Source organism: Hyaloscypha bicolor, assembly GCF_002865645.1.
Source record: "Hyaloscypha bicolor E unplaced genomic scaffold K444scaffold_13, whole genome shotgun sequence".
Lineage (NCBI taxonomy): Eukaryota > Fungi > Ascomycota > Leotiomycetes > Helotiales > Hyaloscyphaceae > Hyaloscypha > Hyaloscypha bicolor.
The window spans coordinates 1,082,695-1,097,060 of NW_020194515.1; the positions used below are offsets into that span (position 1 = coordinate 1,082,695).

Here is a 14,366-nt window from a genome sequence, read left to right on the forward strand (position 1 = left end):
GAAAGGAAACCATCTTCGACTTGGGTTAAATCCGTCTTGAAAACGATTAGAACTTATTTTACGTCTATGGTGGAGAAAGAGACCTCGACCAAAGGCGGCGAGTATTGGTAATACGGGGGGGGAGGGGTTACTTCAACCTTCTGCACGAGCTTCCCAATGTGTCATAGTACAATCCCAACGGAGTGGTTCCAACGGTCAAACCTGCGAAGAGTGCAACCAAACCTGCAAGCTGATCGAGTTGCAGAACGTGCAACCAACCATGACTTAGTGCTTTATCACGCATGCGTGCGTGTCATCACGACAAAATTTCGCTGCAGCTCTTCTCGCCTTTCACACTCTCGATTCTAGCAGATTGCAATCATGTCCACTACCGAACTTTATAAAAATCTGCGGGATTTGAATCTAAAGACCGGTGCGAAGAGCTTGGCCTCGCAGGGAACGAAGATTATAGTGGGTATTGACTTCGGAACCACCTTCTCTGGCATTGCATGGGCCAATACCCACGATGTATGAACCCGTGCTATTGGATGTTACTGATGACATGTTGTTGACATATGCCCCAGGCCCACATAAACCTCATACAGCAATGGCCAGGCCTCAGTTCTCCTCAGGACAAGAGCAGCGAAAAGGTCCAAACCCAGATTTTGTATGACGGAGAAGCTCCAGGCGATTTCAAATGGGGATATCAGGTTGAAAACGGTACTTCCTGTCACCAATGGTTCAAATTGTATGTTATGACTCCCTGTTCAAATCGGAGTGATTTGATTGACGTCTGTGACAGAGATCTCGAATCTACATATGATCCAAAAGAAAAGGCCTTGGCCAACCGCTACCCTCTTACAAATAGACTCCTCTCAACTGTTGATCATAATGCTCAGCAACTTACTGCAGATTATCTGTCTGCACTCAAAAGACACCTCATTTATATGCTCCAACTTCACCTGGGCGAGCTCCAAGCAACTGAAACACCCTTACAATTCATCTTGACTGTTCCTGCGGTATGGAGTGAAATTGCCAAAGAGAAGACACTTAGTGCAGCTGAAGAAGCAGGGTTAGGAAAAGATGCACCTATCTTGTTGGTATCAGAACCTGTGAGTTGACAAAAAGAAAACTAAAAAGCCATGTACGGGTTACGACTTATAATTATTGTAGGAAGCCGCAGCAACCTATGCCCTCCAACGACAAGATTGGCGCTACCTTAAACCAGGAGATACTTTTGTGGTATGCGATGCTGGAGGGGGAACAGTTGATCTGATCTCGTATACCGTCGTCAAACTTGAACCTATCCTAGAGGTGAAAGAAGCGGCTCCCGGCGCTGGCGGACTATGTGGAAGCACATATTTGAATCGAAGATTCCGAGAGTATCTTGAAGCCAGACTCAGCAATCAAGACGGGTGGGACGAAGAGGTCCTAAAAGAAGCCATGGAGCATTTCGATCAGATGGTAATCATGATTACCCTCACCTTTGGTTGGGAACTAACCCAGATCCTACTAGGTCAAGATTCAATACACGTCTACCAGTAAAGACCAGTCTTGGAAAGTCCCCGTGACCGGCCTCGCCAACAACGAATCGCTCTCGGTAAAAAGAGGAAAATTGGTCCTGAAATCTGAAGACGTGAAACAAATTCTTGAGCCTGTGATAGGACAAGTCGTGAAATTGGTACTTGAACAGATTCGGACAACCAGCGGAGAGGTAAAAGCAGTCCTGCTGGTAGGAGGCTTTGGCACGAGCATGTATCTTCGGGAACGGATCAAAGAGGCCGTGAGCAAGAATATCGAAGTGATCCAGCCGCCATATGGATGGAGTGCCGTTGTTCGAGGTGCAGTCTTGAAAGGACTCGCACAATCTGATCCCAAGCATTCAAAAGTGCGCCTAACGTCTCGAATGGCCAGGAAGCATCTTGGTACACGCGCTTCAGTTATCTTCGACGAGATGATACACTCCGTGAGCCGAAAGTTTGTGACCCACTGCGGTCTTAACCAGCACGATGTCAAGCTAATGGACCTCAGATACTTTGACGCTTATGACGGGACTTGGAGAACGACCGCTATGAACTGGTTCATCAAAAAAGTACCTACGAACTCCTTGGTGCACCTCAAATTTCAAGACTAATGAAATATCGTATTCAACAGGGCGACACAGTGAACGAAGATAAGCCATACCCGTTTTACTTTTACCAGACCAGCCTCGTTGCAGACGGTCCACCCGAAGATGTCACACTATATGTTTACTGCGATCGGACCAACCGATCCGCAGTCGTATATCAAGACGAAGAAGTGGAGATGCTTGCCGAACTGACTGTCGGAATTGGAGAATTGCCGAAGGACGCCTTGGATATAAAAACCGGAAAGGACAACAGGCTTTACTACGTGCTGCGCTTCAGCGTGGAGGTAACATATCAATCTGCATCTACGAAGTACGAGCTAGTGCACAAGGGTAAGTTAGCAGCTGCCCATTCATTTATTTTCTTTCTATCAACATTACTAAGAACATTTCCAGGCAAACGATACAGCTCGGTGACCATTGAATATGTTTGAAAGGCGATATTGAAGGCGTTTATGTCAAGACGGATCCCCTTTCAAGGCCTAGCTATAGACTCATTTCTCATTCTGAACCAATTTTGCAAAAGAAAAAGGTCTTCCCCTGGTCCCAATGTACAATAGTAAGGATGAGACTGTTTCTGGGATCTGAAATCGGACGAACCTACACTCCATTCATCTCATCTAATAATTCAGTTGCAGCTCTGTCCCGTCCTACATTCTCTGGGAATCTCTCAGCAAGGCTCCTCGCATTCTTACGTATTTCTTCTGCTTGCGGGCCGATGAGGACTTCCCGAAGGGCAGTGGAGAGTTCGGGATGTCTCCACCGTGGTTTTGCTTTCTTGTTGGCCCAGCGCCCCACGCGGAGGAGCTCGACGCGGTTCGCAAAGTCATAGCAGTCGGCCCAGGCAGGAAGAAGGACTTGAGGAACACCGGCGCTGCGAAGTGAAATATCAGCAAGGGCTCGTCCCAACCAATGACGGTCACTTGTCATCATCTATTTCGAGTACGCCACTTACCAAATGGCCTCATTGAATGAACTCGCGCCACCGTGATTCACCGAGCAAATGATGTGTCGGGACTCCAGCACCGATTTTGGCTCTGCGGCTATCCAGTCCGTTATCCTTACTCGATCTTCATCCATCTTGTGACCCAATATATCACGAATCCCCTTCCATGGCCCTGTGAAGTTGTTTGGATCTTTGGCCGCATTGACATCATCTTGGCTGATACCGCTCGACTTGCGCTTCAACTTCCATAGAATCTGTAGCTCTGTGCCATATCTTGTATCCAGTGCGTCATTAAACAAATCGTGAAATGCTCTAGCCATCTCGACAGCTTCTGTTGCATCTGCAGTCAAGTGTGTACCTAGATTTACGTATACTGTAGGTCCTCTCGACAGCCAGCGTTGCAAGTCCGGAGCGACGTGTCCAATGCTCTGCGCCGCACGTATAATTGGACCACATGGGACAATATGATTTGGCAGGACGGTGAATGGATAGTCGAGCTCTGGACTACTAGAACAAATGATGCGGAGGCCAGGAGGGGCAGCTTTCAGGACACCAAGTTCGTTCGCGGTTATAAGGCCGATTTCTTGACCTAGCTCCTGCTGGAGATAAGATGAAACGGTCTTTACACGGGTATCAGTGATCAGCATATAGCCTGCAACAAGGTTGAGGAGAATGTTGTGTGGTATTTGATGCAGCGGGAGCGGGAAGGGCAGCGCAGAACAGACGCTTGACGGGTTATTAGCTGAGGCTCTCTTCAGTCAAAAGAGGGTGGCTTATTGAGGAAATAATTTAACTCACATGGGATATTTCCATAGCATCGCTAGGCGCGGTTGCAGTGGGATAGCAAAATCTTTAATGGTATTCGGCGCCAACACCGTCCACTTTAAGCCCCTTCGACGCCGATGGTCCTGGCACAGCGTCAATCCAGGGCTGAATAGCGGATCTACCACTGCGATGTCTGGCTGGACTTTGTCCAAGATCAGCTCACAGTTACGGTAGATCTCTATGAATTCATCCGGTCCCCATGGCATCATAATCCCTGGTATGATAAGGATGTTTCGCGCGGAATTGATCAGACCAGGTGTCAGGTTATAAGCCTCTTGCACACCTACTTCAGGACGAAAGGATGCTTCGAATTGCGAAATGCCCTTGATTGGGTGGAAGGTAATTCCCGGTCCTTTCTCTTTTGGCTGTTGCTGGATTGATTCCTTTCCGTTCTGTCTCGCCTCCTGTGCTTGCTTAGAAGTCTTCTCGACCGCATCTTGTAACGGACGGAAGGATGCAATGTGCAGCTCAACGTCTGGGGCTATCTGCATTATGGCAAATGCTGTAGCTAGGAATATATTTGCCTGGCCATAGTCGCTGTTGACAAAGAAGAGGATCTTTTGCTTCTTCTTCGCTGCCATTTCCTGTCTTTTGGTACCAGGCCTCCGGCACAGCTCACTCGTACTCCGCTGCTTGGGAAAATCTACCTCGTGTTGGCTGACTCCCGGGATGGCACAGAATAATCAAAACATTGATGGCGGCGGGTCTATATTATATTAGAAAGATATCTGCAGCGATTTGAAAGGAGACTGGATGAAGCGACTAGATTATGGTCAAGGAATGACGTTGTTTAAATTGGTTCTCACTCAGCGTAGCGAGACTCAGTGCTGAGACAGCAATTGCTGCAGGACGCTGACTACAACCCTTCTCCTGACTCAGCTCCTCGACTTCGTACTAAATCCGGAAAGCCCTCACATAAAGGCGGTGAGAGCTTACTATTGACACTATAAATAGGTGCTGAATTGAGACTGTTATCCATATCATCCTAGATTCCATACTTCAGAAGAACGCAGTGTAGAGCAATAATCGTGCCACAGCTTGCTCGAAGGGCAGACACTGGGAAAATTTAGCGCCCAGACGAAATATTGGCACGGAGTTAGCGAATGTGGCAGGTCCTTAGGCGGTAATTGATCAGAATTGCTAAACGAGAAAACTGTGAAAATGCGAAATTGCGGAAGAATCTAAATTCATTAAATACATAAAATCAATCTTTTAGAAATTGTAATTATTTTCTTATATTAAGATATTATAGCCTACTTAATAAATTACTAGGTTTATTATATTAATTAAACTGAAAGGTAATGGCTGTGGTTGTTTGCTAACACTGCAAACGGCCATCTGACACGTTTATTTCCTTGGAGATCTGATCTTGTCTAGCTTATACAATTAATAATAATGCGAAATAGTTAGCAAGTAGTTTAAGTACATTTGTCTATAGTAGCTAATTCTTGCTACTAAACTTCTCTTTGTTGTCATAATCTTTTGAAGTGCTGTGCTCAGAAATCTGGTACATTCCAAATTATAAACGAATCACATTTTGAGTGGTTGTACTGAAAGTTCAGTATAACTAAATCTTCAATAAAAAGTAACTTAGTATGGACGTTGCAGACTCTGGCCTTCCCAGCACTCGCTATTGAAGGGACCTTTCTTTTATTTAGGCCTCGCACACAATCCAAAAGCTAACCTGGTATCTTAATATCGGGCCCCTTCATCCACTCATCTCCTCCTCCTCCCCTCGTCCCGCCACCACCGCCATCATTCCCTTCCTCACCTCCCACCCAGAAACGCCAACCAAAATCGCCGCACAACTATAATGCCACATCAAGCCGCCTCCCTCTCCCTCCTCTCCCTCTTTCCCATTCGGCCTCCTCAAATTGACCATCTGCACCTCCCACCCTTCATGCCTTGCCTCATTCAACCACTCCACACCCTCGACGTCATTGAACGGGAAGTATTTATTAACCACCTGGAAATGCTGCATCAGCAAAGGAACGAAGTTAAAGCGATCATCAAAGGGAAGGGAAAGAAAGACTTACAGCCGTCGGATCCTCGCCAGTCTCAATCCGCACATCAACCATCTTTATCCTCCCAAAGTCCTTGCCAATCCTTGAAATATTTTGTTGCGAAGGAACAGATCCTTCTCTTCCATCTTCCTCCATGAAACTTTGTACAAGGTACTCGTAGTGTTCGTCCCATGCTTCATCGCCTAAGACCGGCTTCACGGTTGTCTTTAGGCCGAGTGCGTTGCAGACGCTAAATAGCACGCCATCTACCCCTTTCAAACAATACGGAAACATTTTATCTGCATTACGACGGGTGTGGCCGTAGTTGTTGGTGCAGAAGAAACCAAGTGTTCCTCCTTCTGGTAGAAACGAGGGGTCTGTGAGCATGGTTTTGATGGTTGTGTAGAGGGGGTAGAGAGTTGGATCTGCGAAAGGGAGGGTGGGATGGAGAGGGAGGCGGATAGGTGAGGAGATGAAGAGATTATAGGTCAACGTGATTAGGTGGCCAGCAGTAACGGGCTGAATTGATAGTGCAGCTTGGTTGTGGAAGGCTACCCATCGAATTGAAGGAGAGGTAGAGCTCCAGTCAGAGGTTTGCGTTCGGGATTTGTGCGAGAGGGTTAGCTGGCCGCCTTGGTGTGGACAAGGGAGGCAGATGATTAGGGTGCCAAAATGCGGTTCGGCTCGTCCCTTCTCGCTTGTGGTGTCCTGGATTTTGATTGCGGAACTGGAACTGGAAGGGTAGTATATCTGCCAATGAAGATTAGTAGTTGCAGGACAGAGATTGGAAAGGTAAAATTTGGTGAACATACATTCAATGCCCTCAACTCAGTTTTAACACCCCAAAGTTCTTCCCCCTTCTTAGTCCCCTCATCCTTTGTTAATCTCTCGACCCCAGGCAGAAGTGTCTGAGCAATCGTATCACTGATGCCGAAGTCATGGGGATGAAAATCTGTTGAGAAGTGACTCGCATCAAGGCCACCCCTCCCTTCACTTGAGAAAGTGGGATGTGAGCAAACTCGTGAAAGAGGTTTGATTTCAGCAGTATTTGGAAACTTTATTCTCGCCACAAGGCCATCAGGAGTATCGAAGCGAAGCGTAGTTGAACTCGCGGTATTTCTCTCGGTTTCTGCTGACGATGTCGAGGTCGTGAAATTTTCGGTTGGGATGGTTCCACCACAGCAGTAGTTTGTGCCTTGCACAACAGATCTCAGATCATCGAGCATTCGCTGCGTGGCATCTTGGAGGCCCCTGGCGCGTACATGCGGCGTGGATGAGGCTGAGCCATCGTCATCGTCAGATGAAGACTCTAATTCCGTGTCCGAGAGGAGGATTGGTCTTGTTGTGCCGCCGAGGGTGTGGGAGAGTGGTGGGGGCCGCGAGCGAGGGGGTGGGGGCATGAGGTCTCTGTCTGATTGGTGAGGTGGTCTGTTGGCCATGACGGCAGCTTGGTGTGAAAGGTGAATTGAGAGAGGAGAATTAGAGTAATTATATATGACGAAGGAGGCGTGGTTCAAGGACAACTAACTGTTGGGGGCTAGGAGCGAATAATATCATTTGGGGTCCAAGTTGAAGGATTCAGGAGAACAGAGAGGTACTATATCATCGCGTCAGGAGGATGCGAGGCTCAGGCTCAAGGCAATCGCTGCGCCTCGTTCCACAAATGGAATGAAAGGAAACAAAAAGATACTACTCCGTACTTGATTCTGTATGGCGATAACTCTGTTGGAGTATTATGACTGTAGAGAGAAGGGGGAGTGCCGAGGTTGCCTGAAATTTGAGCAAGGGGTGGTCACGTGTGGGTCGCTGTAACAAGGCAGAACGACCCACCTTTGGCTTAGGTTGGAAATGGCTGCGGGATATCCAATTATAGAATGATAAACAATCGACAGTCATGATTCACAGAGTCGCATCGAAGTTTCGAGAAATAGGTCCTGGAATTGACATGAGACGATATAACCACGTGGGTGGGTTACGTGTGAGAAAGCCAAATGCACTTAATTTGGGGAAGGATCATTGGTGCCTTCGACTTCAGAACTTCAAAAGCCAAGCTAATATTCATGTCGAAGGTAACAAGGGGTCCGAAATCTGCCAAACAATCATATTGTGACTGACCTGCCAAATTCTGGTCAGACGGACTTTGGATGAAGCACGCACAGGAGTCTTGCGCAGTCCAGGTCCATTATAACCAACAGCTAAACAGAAACTTCTCAGGTATTCTTTATCACGGCTTTTTGCATTCCTGCAGTCGCTACTAGCAACCACGAAAAATTCGAACGAAGCACGGCATTCAACGCCACCAGCATTCTTCGCCAAGTACACACAGCATCTCAACATGGGTACAATAACGACTGCAACTTTCACACATCTATTCCATATTCGTAAAGTCGACTTCGCCGGACTCGTTTAAGCAGCCTCCCGCAAGATGATGACACCGATATCAAAGCTGGTCAGCCCGGTCCTTGTTTCCGCGATCGCCATTATCGTGCTTCTCCTGCACATTGGCATTAGCCTTTGGAAACGTCGCACGGCCCGGAGCTCTTCTGCCAAAGACTTCAAAAAGCTATCAAATGAAGCAACAGCGCTGTCAGCAGAGACGGAAAGAATCAGACGAGAAGCTAACGAATCCTCAACCGCGGATCGTACAGTCAGGATCGCGCACCTAGCCTTGCTCTGCGAAGCCGACGAATGGGACACTGCAATTCGTATCTGCCTCGCAACTTGGGAGGACATCATTTTGCCCAACTCGGGCACCGGTGACGAGGAGAGCGGGAAGAGAGACGCGATCGGAAAGGGAAGACAGAATGACCACGGGAAACAAATGATCGGCATGATGCACGCGAGATGCAAGGAAGGACTCGCACGGAGGAAAGAACTCGGGCCGCAACTGCAGCGCATACACTTGTCATCACTTGTGCGGTGAGCCGGGGAGAATCTCCGAGCTGCATATAGGCGTCTGTACTGATTAGGGACTAGGAAGGGGGATAATGAGCGCAGCCGCCTTAGCCGTGGCTTTGTCCTTGGCCAAGAACCCAGCCACGAGATGGAGATGAATCTGATGGTGTGTAGCCTCGTACAGTAATGCGGCTGTTAGGGGTGAAACTGACGACGAACAGCCTGGAAGTTTTCGATGCAGCTCGTCTCATAAGCTGCATTCGACCATTGTTGAGGGAGGGTTTTCCAAACGCACCTGCGAGGCGATGAGGCTTCAGCCACCTCCTCGAGCAGCACGCTGTCCAGTTCTTGTGACGCAGCAGTGGAGATGAGATGCGGCAGAGGGCCTTCTTGTAATGTGGCCTGTGGCCTTTGTCGTATGCATGATGAGATGTGAAATAGACAAACAGCACTTGCAAGCGTCATATACGATATCAATCCTCACCTCCTATTTCTATCGCGTAATGCGGGCAATTTTGCTGCGGGAGAGCTACGGCCCATGGCGCCACTGAGGTGATTGCTGACCACTTTCCCGGGCTGCTCGGTTGTCCTGCCCCTTTGAGCTGCAACTGCCCCAGCATCTTCCTCCAGCAAATAGCAAGATGACCTGTCTGCCAAAATCCTCCAATATCCAAGCCAGGCGGAAGTCGCTTTTGCAGCAGCTCTGCAGGCGGCGGCGACCCTGGGCCCTTTTCTGTCTCAGTGAGCACCACCCAAACGGCGCATCGGGTTTCATCCACAGTGCTGGGAACCATCGGGCCAATCACTCCGTGGTGGCTTTCCCGGATGTCTGCTCCTGGAGATGAGTGCGGGCGGGGCCTTCGGTGATGCTCTCGATGAAGTGAAGTGTGTCCAACGACAGGCCTGTGGGAGTGAAGCGTGCCCTGGGCATTGCGTGCGTGCTCTCCGATTTGTGGCTCTGCGGGGATCATACCCAATGCGCTGGCTACCTGGGAGCGGACTGGTCTCAGTGGCAACTTAGGACCCGACGACCAGAAGAACGGGACTGATGGAGACCCGACAACCTGGCTGCCATTCGCTGCCGTTATTTTCTGAGCAACCACATTTGCGTCGACAGACAACGAAGTGAGTCGTGCGCATCGCCGTCGCGACCAGCCGACCTCGCGATGGCCAACGACGATGAGGCTATCGAGGCGGTATGTTGAGCATTCCCCCAATCTTCAGTCCGAGCTAACCGGTGAGCAGCGCCGTGGCGACAGCTCGCCACATAGTTCTGACTTTGAAATGTGCGTTGTGGTCTTTTGTAAGCGATTGTCTGGGGCACATTGCTTATCGTTGAGACAGTAGCGATGACACAAAGTCCATTGAGTCGAGTGTAACAGAGTACCGCATCGAACATGGCCGGCAGTATCATGCGTACAAAGACGGAACTTACTGGTGAGCGAGCATGGAAATCGAGGGATATTGGAAAAGTTGCTAATTTGAAGGCAGGCAACCCAATGATGATCGACAGAACGACAATCTTGACATTTCGTGAGCTCCTGCACTATCAAAACTCAGACTTCCTATTAATTCGAGTCTAGACACCACAAGTTCCTCCTGGCCCTTGGTGGCAGCCTGCTCCTAGCACCTGTAGAAAAAAACATTCAGGTACGACATTCATAGACTCCGTCTATTATCTACCTCAAAGGAGAATCTTGCTCTTGCTGACCTGAACACAGAGAGTCCTAGACATCGGAACAGGAACAGGAATCTGGGCTATAGATTTCGCTGACGAGTTTCCCAACACACAAGTGATTGGAACAGATCTCTCTCCTATACAACCAAATATGGTGTAAGTCTCTCTCACAATAACTGTCCCTTTGAGAGTCTACTGAGACGAAGTGTAGACCGGAAAACTGCGAGTTTTTGATTGATGATTGTCGGGATGATTGGACATATCCTCCAGACCATTTTGACCTGATTCATATCAGAAGTCTGTTTGGGTCGATTCAGGACTGGCCAGCTCTTTACAAGCAAGTATACAAGTAAGCATCTAGCAAACGATTGCCGAGCCAATACCTAACCTTGATAGACATCTCAAACCTGGTGGCTACATTGAGCAGGTGGAAATATCAATTAATGTACGCGCCTCCCTCATCTCATGTCGCCTCGTTCCTATCTTCTGAAAGCAGCTTCTTCACCTTCAATACTTCTAGTGGGGGCTGACATATTTGCAGATTAGATCCGACGACGGGACAGTAGGAACCGACAGCCCCTTGGTAATATTTAGAGAAGTCCGTGTTTCTGTCTTCCTCCCCTCCCTTCCACTCCCCAAGCCCAATCCTTATTAATTCTCACTAACCTTCCACAGCTCTTCGAACAAGCCGGCGACCTTACCGGCTGTACCTTCCAAATATCAGAATCAATGAAGCCCATGATCGCGGCCTCCGGATTCGAAAACGTGACCGAGACTGTGATCAAAACACCGATAGGAGGATGGGCCGCAGACCCGAAGTTACGGGAGTTGGGACGCTGGGCTTTACTCGGATTTGATATCGGACTGGAGGGGTATGCGATGGCGACTTTGACGAGGGTTCTGAATGCAAGTCTTCCCACCCTATTCTTTCCTCATGAAACGGACAGCTCCAGCGTCGTGAACAGAATTCGGCTAATTTTTGGGTTGCGATTTTCAGTGGACTCCAACTGAGGTGCACGTCTTACTGTTCGTTATCCTTTTTCCGACCTTGGTTTCATCCTTCCCGATCTCTGGTCAACTGACATTGCTTCTTTCTTCTTTAGCGCTCAAGTACGGCATGCGGCACGGGATCGAAGGGTGCATTGCTATCATGATGTCAAAGTCGTGTATGCACAGAAACCTTTTCCGTCAAAACATCCTTCGGCTCCTCTATAGATTCACATCCCACAGTATAATGAAATCCTATTCTAATGACAAACGAAAGCTCAGATGGGATGCCAAGTGCAGACCGCTGTTCCTTAACATATTTGAACATATAGCCTTTGGAAGTCCTCCAATCTCCGTGTCCAAGATGATTGACTTCGACTCTGATTCACATCAGTTAAATTTATTTCTTAAGCAGCAGGGAGACGCAGACGGCAGTGTTCGTGCTCCCATCCAGTCAGACCACTAAGGCACTTCCAGTCATGGGGCTCAACTCTGGTGCGGCTTTTCCTGCCTTAGACAAATTCCCATGCATGTGGAGCTGTATTGCGGAACCACTGGCATTCCCCATGCATTCGTCTCCTGTCTCCCTACACATACTGCAAAGTGTTCTCCTGCTGATCTTTACCCACTCCGGCACGACAGCCTCTTTCTTCCAATTCGTCCATGAGATCCCCTTACCCTTTTCCAAGCGGATTTCAATTGTGGATACCCTCATAGTGGGGTCCATTTGCAAGGAGTACCCATTATCGGCAACTCATCGGGGAAGTTTCTAGTCAGTGCTGGGACTGCCGTTTGGTCTGTGAAACTTTCAGTGGAGCTGTTTGTAGCACACGTTGAGGCATCGAACAAAAGATGCTTGCCGCCAAGACCTTAAGATAACATTGTTCAGACTGACTCGTCACCTCTTTCGCAGCCTCACTACCACTGTCGCCATCAACAAAGATCTACAATATGAAACTGAGAGTGTGTAATCGCCCCGTCGCGAGAGCCGTTACCAACGCCGACCATTCCTCTTACGATATGCTCGGGCACGCCGGACTGGGAAAGCCATGGTATGCTTGTGGGTCTCGACAACTGACACTGACCACTACTATTCTTATTCCTCCCTGCTTGTTCGTTATGGGTGGCGTGAAGCTTGGGTTTGTCCTCCTTTACCTTAATCTGCTCGACAAGTTAACATGGTATGAAGACAACTCATAGCCGGCTTCATAATCCGAAACCTGGGTTTCAAATTTACCTTCGGCATTTGTGCTCTCATCTACGCCTTCATCCTGCCTCTTATGTACCTCTTCGTCCCCGAAACCGTCTACTTTTCCCCACCCCAACGCAAGGAAGTAATCTTCGACAAGTCCTCCCTCCGCATCTACGAAATCATTCTCCCCGAGCCGCCCAAGACATACACCCAAAAACTGCGGATCTTCCAAGGCCGCATCTCCAAAGCGGGATTCTGGCGCACGGCGTGGAAACCCGTGCCTCTCATCACCTTCCCAGTCGTCACCTACGCAGCATTCACGTACTCTTTCTACGCAGCGGGACTCACACTCATCGCTCTCCTTCAAGACACAATCTTCTCTGCTGCACCGTACAACCTCAGCTCCTCAGCGATCGGATTAACCAACCTCCCCCTCTTCGGCGTAGGACTCATTGGAACCCTCCTCTCAGGCTACACAGCCGACTACCTCGTGCAATCCCTCACACGCCTCAACAATGGCGTGTATGAGCCCGAATTCCGCCTCCTCCTGAAGCTCGTTGCAGCCTCCCTCTCCTCGGTCGCCTACATCAGCTTCGGGCACTCCATCGCTGCTGGCACTTCAATCTACATCCCAATTGCGTTCCTCGGGGTTCAGACGTTCAGCGTGCCGTTTGCGACGAGCGCGATGTTTACTTATGTGATGGATTGCCATCCGAGCCATGCGGCACCGGCTTTCGTGACGATGAACTCTGTGAAGGCGGCGCTGAGCCTGGTTATGAGTGAGTTTGTTAATGGGTGGTTTGAATCGAGCGGTGCTAAATCGGTGTTCACGACTGTCGCCATCATGAATCTGGCTGTGAGCGGTGTCTCTATTCCTATGTATATATTTGGGAAGAGATTGAGGAGCAAGATTGCAAGGAGTGCTTTCCACCTGAAGTTCTGAGGTGAGCGAGCCTGGAGGTAAAAAGTAAATGGGGAAGGGGGGAAATGGTGGGGGAGCGGTGGCGAAGAGAGGAAAGGAGATTCAGGTATATGTTTTCTTGCTTTGGAGGATCTTGGATAGGTGACTAGACTGTACATGACGCCAGCCTGGACTGTGCGGAGCATTATACCCATAGGAAAGCAATGCGATCCACCCATTCTCGCATTCCCTCAATTGCTCGAGGCTCGAGGCTTGACTCGGCTCGACGCTCTTTCAACCTTTTATCTCAGGAACTAAGGATGGAGCCAGATTTGGATCTGGCCCAACTAGGCTCATGGTTGCGTACATTGTTGCATGAGGTAGGTTATCGAAGGTGCTGCAAAATCGGACATTGGTACCGAGTCTCCAATCATGCTTAACACAAATCTCATCAGAGTCATAAAATCATTACTTCGCCATCAAGGTACGCGGTAGATCATAGATGTCGACAGGCAGCGGGGATCTTTCTCGTGCTTATGCGTTGCTGTGAATCCACGACGAAATAATGAAACGAAACACGCCACGCAAGCCCACAGAACCACAAAACGAAACATCGCCGACTATTGATTGGAAGCTCAGCCACCCCCCAAGAAACCGCAAAAATAGAGACTTAGAAAATGCAACTACGACTTCGAAAGAAAGATCGAAAAAACCTGACGAAAGTGTTGTGTGCACAATTCAGAAACGAACTAAAGGATACGAAGCTTTCCTCTCAACTCGAGAGATGATTGCTCGTTTGGCTTAAAAGGTATGTACTGTACACTAAAAACGAGGG

The 14,366-nt window shown here is 48.8% G+C and overlaps 7 protein-coding genes across 7 annotated transcripts; 4 read left to right on the plus strand and 3 right to left on the minus strand.

The window, feature by feature from the left end:
• Window positions 1–360: 360 nt before the first annotated feature.
• Window positions 361–2,538, plus strand: K444DRAFT_639751 (actin-like ATPase domain-containing protein; the record flags this gene model as incomplete). Its single annotated transcript, XM_024884411.1, has 8 exons — window positions 361–507; window positions 564–727; window positions 782–1,091; window positions 1,153–1,443; window positions 1,496–1,945; window positions 1,997–2,071; window positions 2,134–2,437; window positions 2,501–2,538. 8 exons carry the CDS (start codon window positions 361–363, stop codon window positions 2,536–2,538), a joined length of 1,779 nt encoding a protein of 592 aa, XP_024743588.1.
• On the minus strand, window positions 2,385–4,634 carry K444DRAFT_551842 (glycosyltransferase family 1 protein). The gene is made up of 3 exons (XM_024876562.1): window positions 3,849–4,634; window positions 3,060–3,776; window positions 2,385–2,978 (listed from the first exon to the last, which is right to left on the minus strand). The coding sequence occupies exons 1-3, from the start codon at window positions 4,454–4,456 to the stop codon at window positions 2,705–2,707; spliced, it is 1,599 nt and encodes a 532-aa protein (XP_024743589.1). The 5' UTR covers window positions 4,457–4,634; the 3' UTR covers window positions 2,385–2,704.
• Window positions 4,635–5,364: 730 nt separating this feature from the next.
• Window positions 5,365–7,593, minus strand: K444DRAFT_658955 (uncharacterized protein). Its single transcript, XM_024886315.1, has 3 exons — window positions 6,691–7,593; window positions 5,912–6,628; window positions 5,365–5,841 (listed from the first exon to the last, which is right to left on the minus strand). The coding sequence occupies exons 1-3, from the start codon at window positions 7,315–7,317 to the stop codon at window positions 5,584–5,586; spliced, it is 1,602 nt and encodes a 533-aa protein (XP_024743590.1). The 5' UTR covers window positions 7,318–7,593; the 3' UTR covers window positions 5,365–5,583.
• Window positions 7,594–7,818: 225 nt separating this feature from the next.
• Window positions 7,819–9,038, plus strand: K444DRAFT_607004 (uncharacterized protein). The gene has a single exon (XM_024879092.1). It carries the CDS (start codon window positions 8,307–8,309, stop codon window positions 8,799–8,801), a length of 495 nt encoding a protein of 164 aa, XP_024743591.1. The 5' UTR covers window positions 7,819–8,306; the 3' UTR covers window positions 8,802–9,038.
• K444DRAFT_124081 (uncharacterized protein) lies at window positions 8,885–9,270 on the minus strand. Its single transcript, XM_024870405.1, has one exon. The coding sequence runs from the start codon at window positions 9,236–9,238 to the stop codon at window positions 8,969–8,971; it is 270 nt and encodes an 89-aa protein (XP_024743592.1). The 5' UTR covers window positions 9,239–9,270; the 3' UTR covers window positions 8,885–8,968.
• Window positions 9,271–10,057: 787 nt separating this feature from the next.
• On the plus strand, window positions 10,058–11,666 carry K444DRAFT_639753 (S-adenosyl-L-methionine-dependent methyltransferase; the record flags this gene model as incomplete). Its single annotated transcript, XM_024884412.1, has 11 exons — window positions 10,058–10,076; window positions 10,114–10,210; window positions 10,265–10,306; window positions 10,357–10,423; window positions 10,495–10,607; window positions 10,663–10,800; window positions 10,848–10,896; window positions 10,993–11,049; window positions 11,127–11,348; window positions 11,449–11,477; window positions 11,555–11,666. 11 exons carry the CDS (start codon window positions 10,058–10,060, stop codon window positions 11,664–11,666), a joined length of 945 nt encoding a protein of 314 aa, XP_024743593.1.
• A 792-nt stretch (window positions 11,667–12,458) lies between these two features.
• On the plus strand, window positions 12,459–13,573 carry K444DRAFT_516933 (MFS general substrate transporter; the record flags this gene model as incomplete). Its single annotated transcript, XM_024873723.1, has 2 exons — window positions 12,459–12,577; window positions 12,628–13,573. 2 exons carry the CDS (start codon window positions 12,459–12,461, stop codon window positions 13,571–13,573), a joined length of 1,065 nt encoding a protein of 354 aa, XP_024743594.1.
• Between the last annotated feature and the right edge of the window lie 793 nt (window positions 13,574–14,366).

Coding starts and splice junctions, on each gene's coding strand:
- K444DRAFT_124081 (XM_024870405.1), bottom strand. CDS start 9,238: ATGACGCTTGCAAGTGCTGTTTGTCTATTTCACATCTCATCATGCATA.
- K444DRAFT_607004 (XM_024879092.1), top strand. CDS start 8,307: ATGACACCGATATCAAAGCTGGTCAGCCCGGTCCTTGTTTCCGCGATC.
- K444DRAFT_658955 (XM_024886315.1), bottom strand. CDS start 7,317: ATGGCCAACAGACCACCTCACCAATCAGACAGAGACCTCATGCCCCCA. Junction 6,629..6,690: donor CTGAGTTGAGGGCATTGAAT/GTATGTTCACCA, acceptor CTTCATTGGCAG/ATATACTACCCTTCCAGTTC. Junction 5,842..5,911: donor CTGGCGAGGATCCGACGGCT/GTAAGTCTTTCT, acceptor CAGCATTTCCAG/GTGGTTAATAAATACTTCCC.
- K444DRAFT_551842 (XM_024876562.1), bottom strand. CDS start 4,456: ATGGCAGCGAAGAAGAAGCAAAAGATCCTCTTCTTTGTCAACAGCGAC. Junction 3,777..3,848: donor ATGCTATGGAAATATCCCAT/GTGAGTTAAATT, acceptor TAACCCGTCAAG/CGTCTGTTCTGCGCTGCCCT. Junction 2,979..3,059: donor TCATTCAATGAGGCCATTTG/GTAAGTGGCGTA, acceptor TTCACTTCGCAG/CGCCGGTGTTCCTCAAGTCC.